This window comes from Heterodontus francisci, chromosome 18 (genome assembly GCF_036365525.1).
Source record: "Heterodontus francisci isolate sHetFra1 chromosome 18, sHetFra1.hap1, whole genome shotgun sequence".
NCBI classification, from domain to species: domain Eukaryota; kingdom Metazoa; phylum Chordata; class Chondrichthyes; order Heterodontiformes; family Heterodontidae; genus Heterodontus; species Heterodontus francisci.
Window position 1 is genome coordinate 45,143,117 of NC_090388.1, and position 26,421 is coordinate 45,169,537.

Here is a 26,421-nt window from a genome sequence, read left to right on the forward strand (position 1 = left end):
ACTAGCTGGCTGCTCCACACCCGAACTGAACGTCGGCATTACACACAGCGACTAACGCATACCAACAATTGCAACATTTAACTGGGACATCGCGGAGAGTAGGTTGAAGAGTAAAACTCCCATCCGGTATGAACACGTAAATATGTACACCGAACGTTAAGGCACACACGGACTAATATATGTCGGATTACATAGCTCTGTCTACCATCCTCTACACTATTTACACTGGATCTGGGCCAGGTTCTAGGAGCGAGCTCCCTCACGTGTCTATTCCACGTGCGGCAGAGGATTTGGCACAAATAAACACAACGTGACCGCTGCTGCAGGCTGCACATGGCGGAGAGCAAGCAGCTCAGGCAGTGTTACAAGCAGCCCAAAGTATGAATTACCCTCCTTAACTAAATGCAACAGTGACAAGAGATTATGAGCAGCTACAATCTGTGGGTTTTGTAATGTGTTATTTGTCCGGGGCGAGCTTAAATAAATATCGAGGGTTTTTCCTTTAACACAAACTCCTTTTCACGGATTTAAGATCTAGGAGCTTTTAAAACAGATGGCAGTAGGGTACCGGGACCCGCTGACTTCAGTGTACTACACTTTCCAGCCATGGAGATGCAGTTGTACACATGCGCCTGCAAGCGGAACTCCGATATTCGGCAACCAAAGTTTAGTTACATTGTGGTGTTAACAGCATCTGACGTGATCGTCAATTTTGATCACATTAAAAAGTTTTTTTTAATTAACTGGCAATGCAACTGTTCACCTGGGAGTCTTCAAGGTTGGTTTTGCACCAGTTGCACTAAAAACAGAAAATGCTGGAAATACTCAGCATGTTTGGCAGCATCTATGCAGAGAAACAGTAACGTTTCAGGTCGATGACATTTCATCAGAAAAGTTATACTGGAACCTAATACGTGGCGTGATACCCGTTTAGTGTCAGTGAATTATTCCCATTATAAGGAAACACTCCAAAGGCGTGAACACGAATGCTATTATCTAAGTGCTCTCTGGAGGCAAATCTGCATTGTAAAATTGCAGATGTGAAAATTCTGCAAGAGTTCTGATCTCCCACCATAACTTCCTTGGTAGATCAATGGAACGCTCAGAGAAACGGCATAAAGGCCATTTTCTGCTATTTACTAAATTTCTTCAAGGATTACATCAGAAGAACCCTCAAGGAATTTCAGAACCAGTGAAAGTGTTCCAAAGCCCAATGCCACTGATGGCTCCTCAGAAAAATTGCAGAAACTTTGTCCACAATTTTTCCACCCATTAATACTAATGCATGGCAGGTAAAGCAATATTCTTCTAAGTCGCCTGTTGCATGCATGGGTCCGTTGGTAGCATGGGACCTTGGAAAGTTGTGCCATATGTGTAGCTCCCTATGTTTCTGTATGTAGCACGCATTGTTCCAACACTTGTTACTCTATGTAGTTGCCATGTGTTATTGCAATATGCTCTGTGCAGTTCCCAATGCTTGTGTGTTATTGAGGTATTGTATTTTTGAAGTTGCAGGGTCCTATTATTACTATCTACAGTACATAACATCTAGAGTAGTTTAATAAAAGCAAAATCAGTGCCCCGAAACGTTAACTCTGCTTCTCTTTCCACAGATGCTGCCAGACCTGCTGAGTGATTCCAGCATTTCTTGTTTTTGATCTAGAGTAGTTTGGTGGCTACATATCATTGCACACAATGTGTAGTTTACATTTACGTTAGCACACCTACTATCTCTCGTCACACTGGTAGCGGTTTATTGCAGTACTTTTTGTTCACAATGCCTGAATTGTGATATTGTATATTCAATTGGCAAATCCCTCGTGATATTCCCAAGGATTTTATGTGTAGTTTGTAGCATACAAACCATTTTTGTCAAAAAGCACTCATCTGTATTACTGCCACTGGATACTGCAAAGGCTATAGGTCCTGACAACATCCTGGCTGTGGTACTGAAGACTTGTGCTGCAGAACTAGCTGCACCCCTAGCCAATTTGTTCCAGTACAGCTACAACACTGGCATCTACCCGATAATGTGGAAATTGCCCAGGTATGTCCTGCCTACAAAAGACAGGACAATCCAATCTGGCCAATTGCCAGCCCTTCAGTCTACTCTCAATCATCAGCAAAGTGATGGAAGGTGTTGTCAATAGGGCTATCAAGCGCCACTTAAACAGCAACAACCTGCTCACTGATGCTCATTGATGGGGGTGACAAACAAGTGGCTGTTTTGTCCTGGATGTTGTCGAGCTTCTTGAGTATAATAACATATAAGTATATTTCAAAAATAATTAATTAGCTATGAAACATTTACTGAGGAAATGAAAGCCAGTTTATAAAAGTAAGTTCTTTCTGTCTCAAAGTGCTTATCATCGTGACCTATTCCTCCCTTTTATTACCCTGTAAAGTACTGACACATCTTTCTGTTGATCAGACTCAAGAAATGTAAGGGCAGATACAGTGCTTCACCGTGAAGTATTGTCGTGTACAGTTGTTATTGTGTGCAGAATTAATGGAAGCGCCTGCCTGAGTGACAGCTCTCGGGTTGGATGTGTTGGTGATGTTATCACGTGAGAAACCTGAAAATCCCACGATGAGCTGGAGGCGGCAGGCGGCAAAGGGTGTGGAGAGCTGCAGCTTCTCAATTCTGACTACTGGGACCCAAACGGCGAGTGTATGCATTTTGTAATTTGTCATTTAATTTAATTGAAAAGTAGAACTTTTCCAACAAAGCACTGTCATACTTTAATGGAAACCTGCATGAGCGTTGGGCTAACTTTAAATACCATGAGTAGTGATTTACTTGGTGTCTCTTAAAATGGAGGCGGAGTCACCTCCGGTTTATAAACGATACAAATGTTTTAAAAAGGGTTGTTGCTGCTTTGGGGCAGGCGTGAAGTATTGCTTTCGGCGATGGTTTGGTGCAATTGCTGAATTCTCAATGGCGTATCCAATAATGAGCAAGTCAAGAGGACAAAACTAAGGCACCCGCGTAGACAAGGGTTTTAAGTGCAATCTGTATTTTGCAAACGATCCGGAGTGGCAGCGTTGTTCGGGACTGTAGTGAAGAGCGGTGTTTGTGTTCAGCCAGTCAATCACAGCGTGTCTGCCCTATCCCATTCCCAATCTGTCTCCTCTCCTGAGTTGGGCACATAGATGATTAAGTGTAAAGTTAGCCCGGAGAGAGTAAGGCTTCGTGCGTCACCGCTTTGGGTTTGTGTTTGTAACGGGAAATGCTGCCTGCGGTGTGTGGAATGCGATTATTGCACAATCTTCAGTTAATGGGACTTAGCGCCACTGAACCGCTGGCGGGGAAATGCGGCTTGGAGGAGGCAATGCTGATGAGGAAGGCGTTTAAGCTCGGTCACTGGGTGCATGTTACGGCGAGAGGTGGAAGTCAGTGGTTTGAACACGGGAAGAAGGGTTTGTGACTCGCAGACCTGACGCTGAAGAAGTTGTGTGATAATCGAGAAGACCACAGATACTTGTAGGTATGATTGCTGCAGGTTTATCAGACATTCCCCTCTCAGTGTAAACCAGTGCTGTGACAGATTGAAGTTATATCATTTTGTGATGCGACAATTTTGAGATAAAGATTGTCCCTTATATGATTTTTTTTTTTCTATTCAGGGACACTATGATGGGTCTAAGTTCTGAAGAAGGGAAACTAAAAATAGATCTTAAGAGTAAAGCGGACCATGTCCGGAGAAACTTATTCGGCCCGGTTGATCACGAGCAACTACAGCAGGATTTTCAGCATTTACTCCGGGCAAATATTGAAGCTGCCGGGCAAAAGTGGAATTATGACTTTGGTAGGGAAGTTCCATCGGAGGGGACTCTTGAGTGGGAAGAACTGAAATGCCAAGATGTCCCAGCTTTTTACAGGAGTCGCGTAATCAACAGAGCAAAGCACTTGTGTGCAGTGCAGGAGGCTGCAATAAACAGTAGCTCTGATCATCCCGTGCCTCTGAGCAAGGAAGTAAAAGCCCAGGTGACTCCTGAGCCGAAGAGAAGGAGACAGACCTGCATAACAGGTACATGTAGATTTAGTTTTCATTACAAGTTATATTTAACTTATGTAGATTCGCACTATACTTAAGTTCTAATTTTCATACATCTACAAGCTGCAGTTTGGCAATCATTCTTGGGTCGTCCTTTGTGTGTATGCTGATAGAAAGACTTGCATTTATGTAGCACTTTTCACAACCACCGGATGTCTTAAAGCGCTTTAGAGCCAATTAAATACTTTTGACACCTCTCAACCACTTAGTTGCCTTTGTGCAGTGTGGCTGTTTTGGACAAGATTTAACTGCATCCAGCTAAACACTGGATAGACCAAAGATTGTTTTTGGCCTCCACCACAAACTCCGTTCCTTCATTGCTATGTCAGCACTCTCTGCTCTGATTTGGAAGGTTGTGGATTCATGTCCCACTCCAGGTCTTGAGCACAACAATCTAGACTGACACTACAGTATGGTACTGAGGGAATGCTGCACTATTAAGAGGTGCTATCTTCCAGATGAAACATTAAACTGAGACCCTGTCTGCACACACAGATGAATGTAAAAGATTCCCATTACACTATTTTGAAGAAGAGCAGGGGAGTTACTCCAGAGTCCTGTCCAATATTTATTCCTTAATCACTGTCACAAATCAGATTATCAAGTCATTGTCACATTGATGTTTGTGGGAGCTTGCTGTGTGCAAATTAGTTGCTGTGTTTCCTACATTACAACAGTGACTACACTTCAAAAGTACTTCATTGACTGTAAAGCACTTTGGGATGTCTGGTGGTTGTGAAAGGTGCTATATATATGCAAGTCTTTTTTTTTCTCTTTTTTTTCCCCTTGCTTTCTCATTCATTTTTATTTTCCTTCCCTGCCACTGTCTCTGGCTAAACCAGAATGTAGCCATGGCATGCTGTTTGACCCCAACCTGAGTCCCCAACTGTATTTCCTCTCCATCACAAAGATCACTCACTTTCATCTCCATAACATCTGCATAATCCATTGCTGAAATCCTCCTCATACTTTTGTCACCTAGATTTGATTATTACTGTGCTATTTTTGCTGACTTCCAATCCTCCATCCTGTTTAAACTCCAGCTCAATATAAACTCTGCTGCTTATCTGACATGGCACTCTTCACTAACCTACATTGACTCCTACTTCCCAATGCCTCTAGATTCAAATTTCTATCCTTGTCTATGGCTGCACTTTTCCCTATCTCTATAACCTCCTCCAACGTATGACCCCATCCCTATCTGAATTTTCCATTCCTCTGATTGCAGCCACTTCTGCACACTTTTAGTGCCCTCTGTCGCATTGTTGGCAACCATGCCTTCCACCACCTAGGTGCCATTCTGGAATTCTTTTCCCAAGTCCCTCTGCCTACCTTTATGACGTCTTAAATCTCATCATTTTGGTCAAATCGCCTGATCACTCCTCCTTTGACTTGGAGTCCATTTTCTTCACTCCTCTGTGAAGTGTCTTAGGACATTTTTCTACATTAATGTGCTGTATAAATGTAAGCTGTTATTTATATATTCGTAATAGATAATTGAGATTGCATTATTGGGATTGATGATGGATTGTGGATATATACTTTGTCATTCTGTGATCCACTCAATTTTTTTAAAAAAAGCTTGAATCAATCTTTCTGTAACATATTTTGTCAGTTAAATACATTTTAATTTGTAAATATTTTGTTTAGTAGCTAGATTATGGGGAGTTATTCCAATAGCTGATTTGGCCTGTGATGTGGTTAATGTTTGTATTTTCTTTCCTGTTAAGAACAACAGGAATGCTAGTTTGTGTTTTGAAGTCCTCCTGATGGTATTTTTGTTTACTTATTTTTGGCTGTTTTAACAAGAAAATGTGAATTTGTACATTATTCTTTGCAAAATTTGATTTGCATATTTTCTTAATTATTTCTGTAACTGTTAAGTAATGGAGTAGATTTTCCTGCATGCAGACTTTGGGCAGCCAGCTATCAAAGCACTACTGTCAGCCACCTGATAGTCCTGATGGGGAGGCTCAGTCCATTTTTGAGGGCTGGGCCTCGTTAGCATGCAGAAGCCATGAGCCATAGAGCAGTCTACTTGCCACAATAGTCACCAGGCTGGAAAATTCCCTGGGTGGGAATTCAATCTCAGGAGGTGCACACTCTGCCCAGCACACTCATAAAATATCAAAAGGGATAATATGTATTGCAAGGACCCCAATTTGCATTTTAAGAGGGCCCACTGGCAGACTCAGACACTCCAGCTGGCCACAGTAGGCCTGGGTGGGAGATAATGGTGGCCACAGTGACCACAAGAACTAAGGCAGTAGGTATTTCTCCATTAATTTTTAGGGAACTACTTTACTGCCTCATTTCCCTAGTTGACAGCCCTCAAAATCTTCCCCCTTAGTCTGTAAATTAGTCAAATAAGAGTTTGTATTTTCAATTTGAAACTTAAATCAATCTTTATTTTCAACCTTAAATTTGACTGACAAAATTGAAGTAGCAGCCCCAGTTAAAAGGCAGTTTTTAAGTGTAAAGTTTCAAAGCCTCTGTCTCAACATTACAAGTGGTGATCTGTTAACTGTTGTTTTACTCAGTAGAATCCAGCCAGCGTAAATTTGCTCTAAGCACTTAATCAACCTTTCCAAGTATATTTGTATCATTTTAAAAATATCTTTGCTGTATTTGAATTCCTCTTTCAAAAACAGAAGTGTATAAAATATTTCTAGAAAAATATAAATGAACTTGGGAGAAATGTACTGTGGTTTTTATAGCATCTGTGCATTACCAAAATTCTTTCGCTTGAGTGACAGCTTATAATATGTAATATGAAGCTTTTTTAATGAACTAAATTGGAATTTTGGGCTGGGGATTAACATGATTTGGAACATGGCACACGGTAATGACACTAAGTGATGTTGTGCAGGTGTATAATCATTATAAATGGCAGTCATTGATTATTTCACGTGATATTTGTATTTCTGGTGTTTTTTTTAAAGTCACTGGGAGCTGAGGTCATCAAATGAATGAAACTTGTTTAAATGAGAAGTTGAACCAAGGGGCCCCTCTTAACCCTTTCAAGAACAGACAGTCTGGTTTAAACCAAATCTAGACTGCCTAATGCCAGATTCCATTAGTACCAATGTTTTTTTCTCAAGTAGCGGAGTTCATTTTACTATCTGTACAGACAGCTTGTAATTGCCTCTTGTGATTTGTAAATCTGTTTTTATTGCATATAAAAGTTAAAATAACAGTCATTATACACCAAAAAATAATATTTGCATAAAAAGTACATAAGGAGCCCCTTGTATATGGGGGCACTGGAAAGGATCAAGAACGATAGGTGTGATAAGAGGAATCAATAAGATATTTCCAGGAGAAGCATTTATCCCCAGTAGGAGAAAACATTTTGATTGTAGACACATATGCAAAGTTCAGAACAAGAAAAATTATTCAACCCATCAAAGCGCACACTTACTGGTACGTTTTTAAATTTTTTTTTTACAACTTTTCAACAGGAAAAAGAAATCACTTTTTAAATGTTGAATTTTAAAAGCAAATTTTCTTATGTGATACAGAAAGTGGTTTAAATGCTATTTCTATTACCACTACCACCTCTGTGCTTACTGCTGCTCGAAGTTTTAAAAACTTCAAGGCTTAAATGCAGTTCTTTAAACTCCAAGCCTGGAGTTTAATCAGTAAAGGTTGACCAAGTTGGTTTAGATCTACCAGTCAGAGCAGTATTTTCAAACCCAGTGTCCATAAAATTTGAAGAGCTGAGGCTGAAAGTCAGCATTGTGCACAAAGAAGGAAAAGAGTGGCCTAAGTTTAAAGGTGATTACAGACCATGTATTGGACAGCCTGTCAGAAGCCCTTTTTTAATGTTACATGGATGTTTTGACATTTTCACAACTTCTGATATTTGCACCTATTTATGGTCCAGTGTTATACATTGCTTTGCTATGCATGCAAGCATATGCTTTTAATCACCTTACTCGAAAACATAAGTGTTATTTAACTGTTAAATCTGGAAGCATGAACATGGTTCAAAATTACACACGTCTTTTAGCTTTTCTAGGATGCTTGATAACTCTAAGAAATGAGTCCCATGAGGTCTGGACTGTGCTTGATACCAGAGGAAAGCAAATAGTGATAATTTGCCATGATCAGGATCACTGGAAAATTGTAGAAGTTTGTGGTCACTTCTCTGTGGCTCACTATTTGTTTCATTATTTATTCCTATTTATTTTTTCTTCCCCTCCAACATACCATAAAGTACCATGGTTAGTTTCTACATTCAAGGCATTATACAAATTGTTGATGTCACTAATTATTGTTCATCACTCTCTCCTTTTTTCTGTCCAATAATGTCCCTTTAATCTGAATCTTGGAACACCCTCTACTCACCATTTGATTTCCATTAGCCACACAACCATCCTTAAAATTGAAGGCAGCCAATAAATATTGGTTCATAGGTAATATATACTCCCAGATTTGCAACGATCAGTAACTGGGTTAAGGTTTTGAACTCTTAAAAGCTGGAAACACTCATGTAGTCTGTGGAGGATGAATTTGAAATAGATACCAAAACTAAAAGTTCTAACTTGCTTAATTCTAGAACACTGCAGTTTTGATCTGTTATAAATTAAAGTTAATGTCTCAAAGCTGCAATGTTGCATAATAAATATATGGCTTATTCAGCAGAGTCAAATGTGCAAAGATTGACATTGGTGTACTCTCTTCAAGCTCACCAAAGTTGCTTATCAAACTAGCATCTACAGAATGCACACAGTTTTAATGTTTAGAAATAATTCAACCTGACTGGAGACAGTTGCGCAAGTCTCTGGTCAACCAGTTGATGCATACAGAACACTAGTGGACAGGAATAGAGCAGACCCTGGATAAGGTGCGGGAATTATTGCAGTTGCTCTAGTTGAGTGACATGTCACTCAACTAGAAGATTCCCAGCTGTGATTTCTCCATCTACAAGTTGAGTCCAAGAAACATAAGCATATTCTAAACACATGTAGTTGACAGTTGCAACAAAGTGATGTATTAAAATCTGGAAAAATTGTTCATTCAAAAATTTTATATTTTCCAAACTGCACTCTCCAATTGTATATTTTATTTGTTGTAAAGTTGTTGCAACAAAACTTAAATGATTTTAAAAAAATAATTCCATAACAAGAGGTCAAATTGAGGTGATTTAGCTTCTGTAACAATTTTTTTTTTCTTAATGAGTACATAATGTAGATTGTTACCTGACTAATCAGATTATTTTTGATTGAACTAGTATCATCTGACATCTGTCACTTTAAGGCTTTAATGCAACATAGTAGTGACAGTAAATATTTGCAATTCTAAACATTATCTTACTAAAATACTGTTTATAGATCCTAAATAGTCATAGGCTTTCAGTTATTGTTGTGTAATTCAGATTTACCACCACTAAGAAGTTATAATTTTTCTAAAGATTCAGTCTTACTGCTAATTAATGAGGTTTGATAATGCTTCTTGTCCTATCTATCCAGATCCTGCTATGAGAGTTTGTAAGTGAGAATATATTTCTGTGTGCACTGTTTTACCAGTCTGGTGGTGTTATGGCCTGTCCTTGGGTCAGTTGAGTACCTTAATTGGCTAATTAATAGCTGCTTAAGGGCCTCTTCCCAGCTCCACTGGTATTTTACCCTGACTCTGGGCTTGGGGGGGTGGGGGCAGGATGGGAGGTCATTTTAGTTTGGCATCCTGTGCCACATAGAAGGGGTCCCCCAGCCCTCTGGCTGGCAGCTCTTGGAGGTGTGGCATCCTGAGTCATGGGGCGGAAGCCACGATCTCAGACAACGAATTGCGTGAGCCACGAAAAGATGAGTCGTGGCTTCCCAGGGTGGCAGAGGCGGGTTCGCTCTTAACGTTCCAGCTGGTGGGCGGGGCCACTGCCTCTGCATTAAATCCCAGCCAAAGTTTCAGATCAGTGATGTTTTATTGCACTGAGAAGGTCATTGACCTGAAACATTGGGCAGAATTTTCTGGACTTAAATTCTCAGCCTTCAGGGCCATTTTTGGGTCCCAACCCCGTTCGCAACAGCAGCACGCCTTCTGATTCAATCTTCCTGAAGGTGGCCAATGAAGAACCAGTTAGGGATGGCACGCATCCTGAGGAGGTAAGAGGTCGTTTCAGCGTGCCCTATTGCAAGGGTGGCTGGCAGCCTTCACTATGTCTGCAGTGACAGTGCTGCTGAGGGGAAAGCAGGAGGACCGGGAGAGATGCAATGGAGGCATGATCTGTCTGCTGGGAGCAGCTGCCACTGCATCATCGCCAGCACTATTGGAGACTTCAGTCTCCAGGAGCTCCTTATTAAATGGCAAGCCTCTGGCAGCGGTAAATATCAGCCTTGCCTTTTTTTTTGCTGTTCAAGGTGAGAAAGCCTTGAACACTCGCACCTCTCCGTCCTCCCACTGTGCAGCCACCAACTGAGTTGCAGAGGTGCTGATACAGCAATGGGGCCTGTGCGATGCTGGGAAGATTACAGTTAATTGCCCAATTATCTACCTCAATTGGCTTCCCACCACTGACTGACAGATTGCTGACATCGGACTCGGCCCGCAACTGGGAAAAGTGCCCGGAGGTGGAAACACTTCGGCAAACCAGCCTGACTCATTTTTTCTTCTGCCTTCCAAGGGCCTGTTAAAATTCGGCCCCCCCAGTTAACTCTTTCCCTCTCTGCAGTTAGTGCTTGACCTGGTGAGTCTTTCAAGCTTCTGTGGTTGGTAGCCTAGTGGACTGTATTGTATTCCTGTGGCATTGTGCCATTTTTACAGGGCAACCCTCAGCTCATCTGTTCTCTTTTGAACACTGAGACAACATAGAATTGACTCTCTCAGGGAAAGTTGCAAACCCCCAAGTCACAATACACTCTATTTCTGTACATCAGTATGTCAATTTGTTATGCTATGAATGGTTTTAAATAGTGACATTTTCAAAGGGTTAACTTGAGAGATTTTCTGTCAGTTATGTTATGAAATCATAAATATACATAAATGCTTGCAATTTCAGTAAAAATAGTAAATAAAGGAAATGTTTGTTTGCTTTCTAAACTTTGAAGATAGTTAATATGATCTGTCTTATACAACAAGGTAATTGACACAAATCAATAATTAAAAATATGGGCTTAGATTTTCTGCCCATCCTCTACCCATTTTTCAGAATAACTGAGACAGGAAATAGGTTGGGTGTCCACTCCACAGTTCCTTCCCACCATTTTTGTATCCCATGTGATATTTTTTTCCACCAAAAGTTTCAGATGGAGAAAGCGCCCATGCCAAAGTAGCTGCAGTAAGAAGTTAAATTAATGCACTAATGGCAGTGTCACATTTTCATTCATTGTGCCTTAATTTTCTTATTCCTTCGTGGGGTGTGGGCATCACTGGCACAGCCATCATTTGTTGCCCATTCCTAATTAGCCTTGGAAACTGAATGACTTGCTAGTCTATTTCAGAGGGCAGTTAAGAGTCAACCACATTGCTCTTGGTCTAGAGGCACATGTAGGCCAGACCAGGTAAGGACAGCAGATTTTCTTCCTTCAAGGACATTAGTGAACCAGATGGGTTTTACAACAATTGATGGTACCTTTACTGAGACTAGATTTTTATTAATTAATTGAATTTAAATTCCACCAGTTGCAATGGTGGGATTTGCCCACATGTCCCCAGGGTATTAGCCTAGGCCTCTGTATTACTAGTTCAGTGACATTACCACTACACCACCACCTCCCTGATGTCGGGGAACTTGTAGAAAAAGGGAAGTTGCTAAAAAAAAAAATCTTTTTAATCAAACCATTCAACTTGGCTGCTTTTGCTATTTATTTGAGACTCTATAAACTTGTACACGATTTGCATGGTTGCATATCTTGCAAATTTTCAGACTTATTCATTCCAATCTTGCTATATGGGCATTTGTTTTAGAATCCCTCTCTGCCATATCGGAAGATGAGGGCGAGCAGTAAAGAGAAAACGAGCAGATATGGCTACACAGAAGGTATCTGCATACTACCTGACGATTCTACCTTCACTTCACCAGAAGCTGCGCATGAGGAGACTGTTTTCTAGGCAATCCTCTAGCAGCTGTGCCCCAACTTGTAAGATGATATGTAGAGCAACTCTAGAATGCCCACCACATTACCAGTTGGTGTCAAAATTGTGACTGCGCTTTTTTGTTTTGCTAGTACCTCTTTTGATCTATAAATGCTGTAAGGTAAAAGATGAACACTGAGCATATAGTTAAAATAATATCTGTATATAATATATTAAACATCTTCCATCAAAGTGCAGTTTCTATTGTTTCATATACATTACTATTTTTCCCCTTACATTTTTATCCTATTTGTCACATTTTCTATTCGTTTTATTTATCTCCTAAGTCCTGTATTACTTGGTTTCTGAGGTAGGTGTCGCTGTTGTCTACTACTTGTCCAGCCGAGAAGGCACTGGGCCCAGCTTCATACCTTGGAAGGCGAGTTAAATTATATTTAATGTCTTTACATTTTTTGGCTGCCTCTGCTGTGGCCTCCACTGCCAATGGCCTACATCTAGCCTACTTCTGCTATTGTTGACCTGGTCCCATCTATTCTCAGCCAGTCCCCTGTCTGCTGTATAGTATATTACAGCTTCAGCTATTTGGTTCTCACCCAACCTTTTAGGTCCTTGGGCCTGTCCATCTGCTGTGCTCCTTGATCTCTCAGAGCTAGGCTCTTGGTTGCTTTATTGCCTGTCTCAGTTCCTTAGAGGCCACAGGTCTTGTTGGTTCCCACAGTCCCCTGCTTTCCTACCCCTCTTAACCTGACATTAACTGTCCTCTTTGCTAGTTTCCTGACACAAACTGGAAACAATTTAATTTGTTTGAATCACTTTTTTTTTAGAAAAAGCAATAGACTCTTTATTGCTCTGTAAATCCTTTAGGTCAAGCTGCAGGTGGGGAGTGGGTGGGGAAGAGGGGTGAAGGAATGAAGAGGGAGGAGTAATTAATGACTGCAGTGGTTCACGAAGGCAGCTCATCACCAACTTCTCAAGGGCAGTTAGGGATGGGCAACAAACTCTGGCCTGGCCAACGACACCCACACCCCATAAAACAAATAAACAAAATTCTTAAGAGTATTTTGAGGATGTAACTAGTAGGGTAGATAAGTGGGAGCCAGTAGATTTCTAAAAGGCATTCGACAAGTGCCACACAAAAGGTTGCTGTGCAAGATAAGGGCTCATGGAGTTGGCTCATATGAGCGTGGATGGAGGGTTTGTTAACCGACACTAAGCAGAGAGTAGGGATAAAAGTGGCATTTTCAAGTTTGCAGGCTTTAACTAGTGGACTATCACAAGGATCAGTGCTGGGGCCTCAGCTATTTACAAAGAGACTGAGTAATGTATCCAAGTTGGCTGATATAAGCTAGTTGGGAATGTAAGCTGTGAGGAGTACACAGATATGGACCGTTTGAGAGTGGGGAACAAGGTGGCAGATGGAGTATATTGTGGGCAAGTGTGAGGTTATTCATTTTCGTAGTACAAATAGAAAAGCAGAATATTTTTAAAGTTTTACACCTTCTAAAAATGTTTAGAAGGACTTGGAATTACTGATGCAAGAAACACAAAGTTAAAATGCAGGGTCCAGCAAGCAATTAGTAAGGAAAATAGTATGTTGGCCTTTATTGCAAAGAGACTGAAGTACAAGAATAAGGAAGTCTTGCTACAATTGTATAGCGTTTTGGTGAGACCATACCTGGAGGACTGTGTGCAGTTTTGGCTTCCATATCTAAGGAAGGATATACTTGCACTGGAGGCAGTTCAGTGAAGATTCACTAGATTGGTTCCTGGGATGAGAGTGTTGTCCTATGATAGGCTGAGTAAATTGGGCCTATACTCGCTGGAGTTTAGAAGAATGAGTGGTGATCTCATTAAAACATATAAGATTCTGAGGGGGCTTGACAAGATAGATACTGAGGGGTTGTTTCGCCTGTCTGGGGAAGCTAGAACACAGGCATAATCTCAGGAAAGGGGGTCAATCATTTAGGACTGAGATGAGAAATTATTTCACTTAGTTGTGATTTTTTTGGAATTCTCTACCTCAGAGGGTTGTGAATGCTCCATTGTTGAGTGAGTATATTTGAGGCTGAGATGGACAAGTTTTTGGTTTCTCGGAAACAAGGAATATGGGGAGGAGGCAGGAAAAAGGAGTTGAGGCAGAGATTAGCCATGATCGTATTGAATGGCGGAGCAGGCTCGAGAGGCCATATGGTCTACTCTTTCTAATGTTATGAAAGTTCATGTATACTATATCCACTGCATTGCTTTTGTATAATATTGTTTCAAATAATTAATATTGAGTAAACATGACCTTCCTTTTAGAAATCCATCCTATTATGTTCTGTCGCTAAATGTATTGTACGGGCAGTATTGCTGTATTATGTAATGGATCCTGTGTTATCTCACTAAGGGTGTGCGTTCTTGAGATCATGGGCTGCATTTTCAATTGGGGTTGGGAACCGGAAATGGGGGGCTGTTTCCGGATCCTGACCCTGCAGAGCATACTTTCAGCGCACACACAGGGGTTTTCAAATCCTCAGCCAATTAAAGGCCAGGGGCAGGCTCACCATGCTATCGGGCAATGGGCAGACTCTCTGTTGGAGACCCAATGGGAGGCCCTCCAGCACTTGGCGATCAGCAGCCCCACCGGCTGAGGTGGGAGCAGCTGATGTGAAGATGGAGAGAGAGGGAGAAGGCCAGGTAAATTTTTATTTTTATTTTTAAAACTGACACAGTTGCCTGATCCTGAAGGGGCAACCCCTCCAAGGGATGGCCAGCAACTGCAGCTGTGGTTCGGTAGCTGTTATTAGTCAGGGGGATGGGAGGGTTCCCTCGCATGATTCGTCACGCATCCCCTTTTTCTCCCCCCCCCCCTCCAATCTCCTGCCCTGAGCCCACCATGGTGCAGCATGGGAACGGACCCTTAACAGGCACTATAATTAACATTAGGCTGGGTGGTTAACATAATTAACATGGAAGTGACAGGCAGCCAATCTGATCCTGAACCACCCTCATTCAAAATGGTTTGGGGTTGGGATCATGGTGGCACAGAGGTCAGCGGTGCCAAATTGCACACCTGCCAGCCTCCAATCTGGACCCCAACTGCATTTAAAAATCCAACCCCACAAGTCTAATCATTGTGAACACACAGCGCTACTTAAAGCTTAATTGTCGCATCAGCAAACATTGAGATTGTAATGTGTTTTAGTTTCAGCTAGGTACTCAGAAGGTCCTAGAATTCTCCGATTATTTGCTCTTCAGACTTTCGGTCAGAACATCAGGAAGAAATATTTGGGTTTCTTCCTTTTTAAAGTAGTATGGCTAAAATTATCTTTTAAGTAATCGAGTACAAACATGGTGATTCTCTTTGTAAGATTATTGAAACAAAATACATAAATGTTAATCAGCAGCAGGATATTTACTTAGAATAAATTTGTCTGTACTTATTGAATCCATAGAAAGTTGACAGCACAGAAAGAGGCCACTCGGCCCATCGTGTCTCCGCCGGCCAGAAAAAAAAGCCACCTAGCCTAATCCCATTTTCCACCATTTGGTCCGTAGCCCTGCAGGTGCACATCCAAGCACCTTTTAAATGAGATGAGGTTTTCTGCCTCTACCACCCTTTCAGGCGGTTAGTTCCTGATCCCCACCTGCCTCTTGGTGCAAAAATGTTGTCCTCATCTCCCCTCTAATTCTTCAACTAATCACTTTAAATCTATGCCCCCTAGTCACTACTGCTAAGATAAATAGGCCCTTTCCATCCAGGCCCCTCACAATTTTGTACATCTCAATCAAATCTCCCCTCAGCCTCCTCTGTTCCAAGGAGAACAACCCCAGCCTATTCAATCTTTCCTCATAGCTGCAATTTTCCAGTCCTGGCAACATCCTCATTAATCTCCTCTGTACCCTCTCTAGTGCAATTCCATCCTTTCTGTAATGAGGTGACCAGAATATTCCATGCCTCCGTAATAAAGGAAAGGGTTCCATTTGCTGCCTTCACCTTTATCGACATGTCCTGTTAGTGTTCTGTGACATTGACTCCAGGGTCCCTCACTTCCTCTATAGCTCTCAGTATCCTCCCTTTAATCGTGTATTCCTTTGCCTTGTTTGACCTCCCCAAATGCATCACCTCGTGCTTCTCTGGGTTAAATTTCATTTGCCACTTTTCTGCCCACCTGACCAGTCCATTGATATCTTCCTGCAGCCTACAGCTATCCTCCTCACTGTCATCCACGCAGCCAATTTTTGTGTCGTCTGCCAACTTCTTGATCGTGCTCCCTACGTTTACTTCCAAATCGTTTATATATACCACAAAAATGGGAGGCGGTGGCGTAGTGGTAATGTCACTAGGCTAGTAACCTAGAGCCCCAGGCCAATGCTCTGGGAACATGGGTTCCAATCCCACCACTGCAGATGGTGGAATTTGAATTCAATTAATAAATCTGGAATTAAAAGGCTAGACTAGTGGTGACCATGAAACCATTGCCAATTATTGAAAAAACCCATCGGGTTCACAGATGTCCTTCAGGGAAGGAAATCTGCTGTCCTTAACAGGTCTGGACTACATGTGACTCCAGACCCACAGCAATGTGGTTGACTCTTAAAATGCCCTCTGAAATGGCCTAGCAAGCCATTCAGTTGTATCAAAACCACTACAAAGTCTAAGAAAAAGAATAAAACCGGACAGACCACCCGACATAGACCTAGGCACTGGAAATGACAACAGCAAGCCCAGCCCTGTCGATCCTGCAAAGTCCTCCTTACTAACATCTGGGGGCGTGTGCCAAAATTGGGAGAGCGGTCCCACAGACTAGTCAAGCAACGGCCTGATATAGTCATACTCACGGAATCATACCCTTGAAGACAGTGTCCCAGATACTACCATCACCATCCCTGGGTATGTCCTGTTGCACCAGCAGGTCAGATCCACCAGAGGTGGCAGCACAGTGGTATACAGGCGAGAGGCAGTTGCCCTAGGAATTCGGGTCAAACATGGGCAAGGAAACCTGCACGTGACCACCAACCACCCTCCCTCAGCTGATGAATCGGTGCTTCTCCATGTTGAACACCAATTGGAAGAATCGCTGAAGGTAGTAAGGGCACAAAATGTACGCTGGGTGGGGACTTCAATGTCCATCACCAAGAGTGGCTCGGTAGCAGCACTCAGTAGCAGACTGAGCTGACCAAGTCCTAAAGGACATTGCTGCTAAATTGGATCTGCAACAGGTGGTGAGGGAAAAACCTACTTGATCTCGTCCTCCCCAATCTACCTGCCACAGATGCATCTGTCCATGACAGTATTGGTAGGATGGGCCACTGCACGGTCCTTGTGGAGACAAAGTCCTGTCTTCACAATGAGGGTACCCACTATTGTGTTTGGGACTACCACTGTGCTAAATGGGATAGCTTTTGAACAGATCTAGCAACTCAAAACTGGACATCCAAGAGGTGCTGTGGGCCATCAGCAGCAGCAGAACTGTATTGAACCATAATCTGTAACCTCATGGCCTGGCTTATCCCCCACTCTACCATTACTGTCAAGCTGGGGGATCAAACCTGGTTCATTGAAGAGTGCAGGAGGGCATACCAAGAGCAGCACCAGGCGTACCTAAAAATGAAGTGTCTGCCTAGTGAAGCTGCAACACGGGACTACTTGCATGCCAAACAGCAGAAGCAGCATGCAATAGACGGGGCTAAGCGATCCCACAACCAACAGATCAGTTCTAAGTTCTGCAGTCCTGCCACATCCAGTCATGAATGTTGGTGGACAATTAAACAACTGACTGGAGGAGGAGGCTGCACAAATATCCCCATCCTCGAAGATGGAGGAGCCCAGCACATTAGTGCAAAAGACAAGGTTGAAGCATTCCCAGCCTCTGACCTGCTCCAGTATCCACAGTATTTATGTGGCTGGTCCAGTTAAGTTTCTGGCCGATGGTAAGCCCCAAGATGTTGATAATGGGGGGATTCAGTGATGGTAATGCCATTAAATGTCAAGGCGAAAGGGTTCGATTTTCTTTTGGTGAGAGTTTCTTAGAGCAGCACGTTCTGGAACCAACCAGAGAGTAGGTTATATTAGACTTGGTGTTGTGTAATGTGATGTGATTAATTAATGACCTCCGAGTAAAGGCACCTCCAGGTAGCAGCGACCACAATATGATTGAATTTGACATCATTTGAAAGAGAGAAGAGTGGGTCTAAGACTAGTATTTTAAACTGGAATAAGGTCAACTATGTGGGCATGAAAGCTGAGCTAGCTGAAGTGAACTGGGTTACGAGGCGAAGAGATAGATCAATAGAGAAGCAGTGGCAGACATTCAAGGGGATATTCAGAATAATCAGGATAAGAATTTTTCTTTATAGTAGAAATATATTAAGGGGAGGAACCACCATCTGCGGTTAACTAAAGAAGTTAAGGAAAACATCAAACTTAAGGAAAAGGCATATAATTGCTCAAAGATGAGTGGCAGGTCAGAGGCATAGAGTACAAACGCAGGGAAGTTCTGCCGAACCTTTGTAAAAATCTGGTTAGGCCCCAACTGGAGTATTGTGTCCAGTTCTGGTACCGCACTGCAGGAAGGATCGATGTGAGGGTCTTTTGAGAGGAGATTTACCAGAATGGTTCCAGGGGGGTTTTATTTATAAAGTTAGGTTGGAAAAGCTGGGGTTTTTCTCTGGAGCAAAGGAGATTTGGGGGAGATTTGATCGAGGTGCACGAGAATAGGACAGGCTTAGATAAGTTAGATGAGAAAACTGTTCCCATTAACTGATAGTACAAGGGGACACAGATTGAAGGCTTTGGGCAAGAAATGCAGGGGGAATGTGAGGAAGAACTTTTTACGCAGTGAATTGTAATGACCTGGAACACTCTGCCCACGACAGTAGTGGAAGTGGAGACGATCAATGATTTCAAAAGGAAATTGAATGATCATTTGAAGGAAATAAACTTGCAGGCTTATGGGGATCAATCAGGGGAGTGAGACTGACTGGATTGCACCAGAAAGCCGGCATGGACTCGATGGACCAAATGCCACCCTTCTATGCTGTGAATGATTCTGACTCTAAAATGACTAATGTTTTCTGATATAATAAACATGGAAAAGAATTCAGATTTTACACTAACAACAGAATCACAGAATTGTTACAGTGCAGAAGGAGGCCATTCGGCCCATCGTGTCTGCACTGACTCTCTGAGCAATTTACCTAATGCCATTTCCCCCGGCTTCTCCCTGTAACCCTGCACATTCTTCCTTTTCAGATAACAGTCTAATTCCCATTTGAGTGCCTCAATTGAACATGTCGCCACCACGCATTCAGGCAGTGCATGAAGTTTTTCCTCATGTCACTTTTTTGCTGCTTTTGCCAACAACTTAAAATCTGTGCCCTCTCGTTCTAAATCCTTTTCATGAGTGGCAACAGTTTTTCCCTATGCTCTTTGTCCAGATCCCTCATGAATTTGAAAACCTCTATCCAATCTCCTCTCTCTGCCTTCTCTTCAAGGAAACCGTCCGAACTTAGAACCATAGAAAAAGTACAGCACAGAAGGAGGCCATTCAGTCCACCGTGTCTGTGCCAGCCAAATAAACTATCCACCCAAACTAATCCCACTGGTCCATAACCCTTGCAGGTTATGGCACTTCAGGTACATGTCCAGGTACCTTTTTTTAAAAAATTGAGGGTCTCTGTCTCCACCACCATTCCTGGCAGCGAATTCCAGACACCCACCACCCTCTGGGTGAAAAAATTTCCCCTCCTGTACCCTCTAATCCTTCTACCAATCACCTTCAATCTGTGCCCCCTGGTAACTGGCCTTCCTGCCAGGGGAAACAGGTCCTTCCTGTCCACTCTATCTAGGCCCCTCATAATATTTGTATACCTCAATCAAGTCACCCTCAGCCTCCTCAGTTCCAGGGAAAACAACCCTAGCCTATCCAATCTTTTCTCATAGCTGCAACCTTCAAGCCCTGGCAACATTCTTGTATATCTCCTCTGTACTCTCTGCAGAGCAATTATGTCCTTTCTGTAAAGTGGTGACTAGAACTGCACACAGTACTCTAGCTGTGGCCTAACCAATGCTCTATACAGTTCCAGCATCACATCCCTGCTTTTGTACTCTATACCTCAGCCAATAAAGTAAAGCATTCCATATGCTTTCTTAACCACTCTATCTGCCTGTCCTGCCACCTTCAGGGACCTGTGGACATGCATTCCAAGGTGTCTCTCTTCTACTCCTCTCAATATCCTCCCATTTATTGTATATTCCCTCGCTTTATTTGCCCTCCCCAAATGCAGTACCTCACACTTCTCTGGACTAAATTCCATTTGCCACTTTTCCACCCACTCAACCAAAACATTGATATTCTGAAGTCTATGGCTTTCCTCCTCACTATTAACTACACAGCCAATTTTTGTGTTATCAGCAAATTTCCCAATCATGCCTCCCACATTTAAGTTCAAATCATTAATATATACCACAAACAGCAAGGGACCCAACACTGAGCCCTCTGGAACACCACTGGAAACCGCTTTCCATTCACAAAAACGTCCGTCGACTACTACCCTTTGCTTCCTGTCACTGAGCCTATTCTGGATCCAACCTGCCACCTTCCCCTGTAGCCCATGGGCTTTCATTTTTACTGACCAGTTGGCTATGCGGGACCTTGTTAGATGCCTTACTAAAATCCATGTAAACCACATCCGCTGCACTACCCTCATCAATCCTCCTTGTCACTTCCTCAAAAAACTCAATCAAGTCAGTACGACATGACCTTCCCCTAACAAATCCATGCTGACTATCCCTGATTAATCCTTTCCTTTCTAAGTGACAGTTTATCCCGTCCCTCAGAATAGATTCTATACAATTTACCCACCACCAAGGTCAGACTGGCCTATAATTACTTGGCTTATCCCTTGCACCCTTTTTAAACAATGGTACAATGTTTGCAGTCCTCCAATCATCTGGTACCTTGCCTGTATCCAGTGAGGATTTGAAGATGATCCTCAGCGCATCTGCTGTTTCCTCCCTGGCTTCCTTTGACAACCTGGGATGCAATCCCATCAGGTCCTGGCGATTTATCCACTTTCAGGTATGTTAGACCCTCCAGCACTTCTCTCATTATGCTTATCGTATCTAATATTTCACACTCCTTTTTAACTACAATGTCTGCATCAACCCTCTCCTTTGTGAAGACCGAGACAAAAAACTCATTAAGAGCCCTGCCCACATCTTCTGCGTCCATGCATAAGTTTCCCTGTACATCTCTGACAGGCCTTACCCTTTCCTTCGTTATCATCTTGCTCTTAATGTACTGATAAAACATCTTTGGGTTTTCCTTGACTTTACCTGCCAATTTTTCATGTCCTCTCTTTGCTTTTCTAGTTTCCTTTTTTACTACACCCCTGCACTTACTATACTCCTCTAAGCTTTCTAAAGTATTAAGATATTTGTGATCATTATAAGCTTTCTTTTTTTGCTTTAACTTACCATGTAAGCTTTTAGATTACCAGGGGGCTCTAGATTTGGCAGTACCACCCAATCTTCTCCAATCTGTCTTCGTACCTTAAGTTCCTCATCCCTGGAACATTCTTGTGAATCTTTTCTGTACCCTCTCCATTGTCTTTGCATCTTTCCTAAAGTGTGATGCCCAGAACTGGATGTAATACTCCATTTGTTTAATCAAACTTGATTAAACGTCTTTCTGTCTCACTGTCTCTGAAGTTTAAAAAAGCCTTGGTACCAGTTTCAATGTGAAATATTACCTGAATTTCATGTTTAAAAATCGTCCTGGTGGTTCATGTGATACAGCACAAGAGGAGCTTGTATACTGTCTAAAATTCCTTGCTATGCCTGGCCTCCCAGCTGCGTCCTTACTCGAAGTTTCTAGAAATTGAATCCACTGTGCGTGTGTAGGGCTTTCTTAAAATAACATTTATATATGTAGAACCTTGCATTGATATACATCTTTCACCCTGGTTCTACCTTGGCCATTAAAATGTAATTGAAAAAGGCGCACTTAAGCAGTTGCGTTTTATTGTGTGAACAACTCCCACTAGGTACTAATAAACCATGATTCTAATGGCCCTTGTACAGTAGAAGTAGTTACATAATTGTGCTGATTCCTCTTGGTGCCAAATTATCTGTTAATATTGCAGGGTAGATTTGGCAACTGTAGAATAATGCACAAGTTTAACATTCAGCGTTCATGACTTCACAATGTGGCCAAGATCTTCCTCAGTGTTGGGTGGAAATCCATACAGGCACAAGCACTTTGGCAAAAGGTGGCTGAGAGGGTTCCTGAGCTGCAGCCAGTCCCAAAGTGCTGTTCCCAATCATAATGGGCATCAGTGGGAGCCATTTAGCTTTTTCTATATTTCCTCAAGGGTATCAAGTGAAATGTGAACTTGCAGAGAACTTCAGTGTTTCCAACGGTAAGGAATGTAGTTCAGCAACAATGCTGCAAATACAGTCAGCAAGTAGTGAGAGTGTCAAACACGAGCCACTTCAGTTCCAGAATTGTTATCTGCAGAGGATTTCTGATGTATATAGGTGTAAAGTTACTTTAAAATTGATAGTCTGGGAACCTGCAGTGCTGGGGAGGGTGGGGATGAACAGGTATAGAACAGACTTACAGACTTGGGATATGTGGCTTGGAGGACCATGGTTGAGTTGATCATGTGATCCAGTCAGCCAGTCGAGTATGTGATTGAGGGGATCATGGCTGAGACTGGCTGACTGAATTTGCAAGATCTAATCAGGGATAAGTAGTGTAAATTTTAATTAATTGAATGAAATCCTGTAAAAGCAGTAGAATAAAATTATACATAAGATTTAAATGAACTGAATCACAATTGTAAATCTGTCACTGAAAGGCATTCAACTTTTTAAACTTTGGGCTTTTTTTAGCATTTTAATAATGTAGCTGGACCTGTGCTAGGAGCTTGGGTTAGGCTATAAGGCTTTTTTCAATGGTCCCCTCCCCCTAATTTAAATGGGCTATTTATATAAGAAAAGTTTGCCCAGAGAACTTGGCCTGTAGCACACATGGATGGGGAGTGCTTGGATGGGAGTGCAGTAGCTGCTCGTAAATGACTACAGCTCACTATTAAGGGCGAAGTTGAAGTATTGGGAGAAAATTCACTCGTTCACAATGGCCCAACAGAAACCTCTTGGTAACACTACTGCTTCTGATACTGTAAAGCTGGAGGTCCTGCTCCAGGATGTATGTCAAAGGAGAGTGGCTCTGTTTTGGGTCTGAAGGCCACTGTCTAGTTAAAAGCACAGGTGTGCACATACATGGTCTGATACTTGCACAAGAAGGAGTGTGTATGCTGTCGCGTCCCTGGTAATGGCTTCCGGCACCACCACGCAGGCACTGGCACCATTTTTAAAGAACTTCAAGCCTTTCAGTTACCTTTTTAAAATTTAAAGGTCCCGATCTCCGGGAAATGAAAATAAATTTTAATTTTGACTCTAAATCATGTCTTTCATCCCCCCACAATAGATAATTTATATATTAATTACCCTCTTTCTCTTCCCCCCCATAATAAATTTTTATTAATATCCTGAACTTTTTCCCCCCTGGAAATTTGTTCCCTTTGACCCTCAGCCCCTTCCCCCACAGCCAATAAAAATTGTTTGCCCCGCCAACTCCATAAGGAGCTCCGAAAGCGCGCGAGGTGTGTTTGGCGGCTGTAAAATCGGCGTGGGATGGCCACCGCCTGCAGGTAGGTTAATTTAAATCTCATTGTTCATTTAAATATTTAGCTGAAGACCCCACCGCCAAGTGGCGGGGGGCCGCACCGAGGACCCCCACTGCCAGTAATGTGCGGCAGGCCCTTGACATCGGGGGTGGAGGCGGGCCTCTCCCCACTGAATTTTACGGGTCCCCCTGCTGCGACCTATGGCGTCGAGGGGCTGGTAAGAATTCAGCCCTCTGACTGTTTTTGCTATGAAAACCGACATGTTACCACCCCGCCACCCCCCCCCCCCCCCCCCCCCCCCCGGGGCCTGGTCCCGCACACCAAGAATATGCCTCAAATTCCCGCTGCTCAAGCTAAATTTCTATATTTCAGCTCCTCTCCTGCATTTAAAGCCCTTCCCAATAAACTCCGTCTAAATCAAGGAGAAATAAAAAGGCCAAAAGCTCCTCCAGGCTACACATGTCCCAACTTCCAGAACTGACTGGGGGCATGCAGGGAGGCCCAGGAGTTCAAATTGCCTGGACTTTGTGCTGCTGAGGTCGGGAGGACCTGACACTCGCCTTGGTCCCTGCCCACCCAATTCCCATCTGGGTTAAAATGGACCTGGAGTCTATTTTTATATCGTATTCTTTGGTGCTTTTCCTTGATGGATCCTTTCACTATACAACACAGTGCCTTGGAGTTTTAATCCAGAGTTTCTTTTTTTAAACCTTCATAGTTTTCAAGATAAGAACTTTGGGTATCTCTAGAACAATCTTCTTTAAATTACTAGTACTGAATATTGTTAAGTAAAATATACAAAACCATGAAATATCTCCAGTTGTAATTGTCATTTCTGGACGAGTGTCCTGTAAAACCAGTGATGTTAAACCAAACTGCCTGTTTCAAGGCAGTTTCAAATTTACATAAGCACCCAAAATTATTGATAGCTATTTTTGCCACAGCCATGAGAACTTGCCAAACTTAACACGTTACAAGAGGTGGTTTTAAACATGAAGATTAACTCTAAATACATTCATGTTAGTGATTACAGAACCAAATATAAAGATGGTGGTGGTGTTTGCTAGAAAATAGCCTTATCCAGCAGGTCATAAGTGCAAGGTCAAAGCTCCAGCAGCTTCCATTTATCTGAACCCCCAGAGTTGTCATCCCTAACCATGTGTTTTTAATGTATGTACATCAGTACCCTTTCAAAAGGTAAAAATGTAAGTCTTAAGTAAGAAAAAGTAAGTTTTTTTTTAAATTAATTTAAGTACTTACTTGTTAGTGCTTTCAGCTGTCTTGGGAAGGTCTGTTTTATGGTGCAAATGTTGTGGCTGACATTCACAGCCTGGATAGTCTCTTCAATCGATGCATGATGACAACCTCACTGAAACATCAACTTGTGCTATTGGAATGTAATCTTCAGTGGTCCAGTCCTTTTCAAATGCCTTTTTTCATTTAACATTGAATAAATGGGGAGTGGTGAGCTGGTGTGATTGGTGAACTTCATGTAAATCTTCAGCAACCAATTGAAGTTTAATTTGTGAAGAAAATAACCAAAATGATGTTTGATGTCCAATTAGCTGTATTCCATGTACAGGCAGAAGTACTGGATGTACAGCACTCCTTACTTTCGATATTTATTTGGATTTCATTTTATATTTTTCTGTCCAGTTTAATAACTAGGTCCACAAGCAGTCAAACCATTAAGGGATCATGTGAAGGAAAGTGTACTGAAGGGCAACCCCCACCCCATTTTGTGGAGTGCACTTAAAATATCACATAATCCCCAGTTTGCTTTTTAAAGCTGTAATTTAAAAAGCATATGTCATTAGATGAACACACATGGATTTTTCAGGAAACTTAAATACCTGCGCTGGATTTAATTGCTATATTAACAGAATATTAAAAACCTCATCTCAAGTTTTAAATACTGCTGCATGTATTACAGCAGCATCTTGTTCAGGAACTTCAAATCACAAAGTACAGGAAGGAAGCTGCAGTGTTGCATTTATATTACCTGTCAAGTCTACAGAAAATGTGCCAGCTGGTCCATGGATGATGTTTCCTGACATGTCTGTATCCCTCTCCGGAGAAATTGTCTGGCCTCTGTTGTGCTCAGCACTCAGCTACCCCTATTGACACAACTGATCAGGAGCTCAGCATGTCAGGAAGTGAATCACAATCATGTCCTGGCATTGCATGTTGCAGTAGAACAGCATGTCACCATTGGTGAACATATTATTTTTTTATTACCCAACCAATAAACATGACTTGCTTGAGGCTGTTGTACTTAAATAGTTAGTCAGCTACCGCTAGTGGCAGTGAGCCTATAATTTTAAATTGAAAAATATTGAGTGACCAAAAGACTTATGTTCAACTGTTAAAGTTATATGAAGATTTTATCTTATAATTGCTTAGCGTTTTAAGCAGCACTTAGTATTTTTAATGAGTGAAATTATTTTAAAATAAGGCACTGCTTTTTTTGGGTTGAAGCAGTACATATTTGAGCTATGGGCCTGATTTTAACTAACCCTCCCCCAGCCTGGCAGAAACTGGGAGGGGGGAGGGGCATTTAAAATGAGCACAGGCACTTACCCTGTTTTTTTTTTTTGAAAATTCATTCACAGGATGTGGGCATCACTGGCAAGGCCAACATTTATTGCCC

At 42.2% G+C, this 26,421-nt stretch overlaps 1 protein-coding gene across 5 annotated transcripts in view; it reads left to right on the forward strand.

The window, feature by feature from the left end:
• Nucleotides 1-2,458: 2,458 nt before the first annotated feature.
• LOC137379584 (cyclin-dependent kinase inhibitor 1B-like) overlaps nt 2,459-26,421 on the forward strand; it is a 29,326-nt gene continuing 5,363 nt past the window's right edge. Inside the window, exons 1-3 of one of the 5 annotated variants that reach the window (XM_068050622.1) lie at nt 2,910-3,488; nt 3,628-4,031; nt 11,964-12,036. In XM_068050622.1, coding sequence (XP_067906723.1) covers nt 3,635-4,031; nt 11,964-12,004 — 438 coding nt within the window. In that variant the 5' untranslated portion in view covers nt 2,910-3,488; nt 3,628-3,634 and the 3' untranslated portion in view covers nt 12,005-12,036. Of the gene's footprint in view, nt 2,672-2,909; nt 3,489-3,627; nt 4,032-11,963; nt 12,266-26,421 lie in introns of those variants that run through there. The other 4 variants (XM_068050621.1, XM_068050619.1, XM_068050620.1 and 1 more) reach the window with 4 other exon arrangements.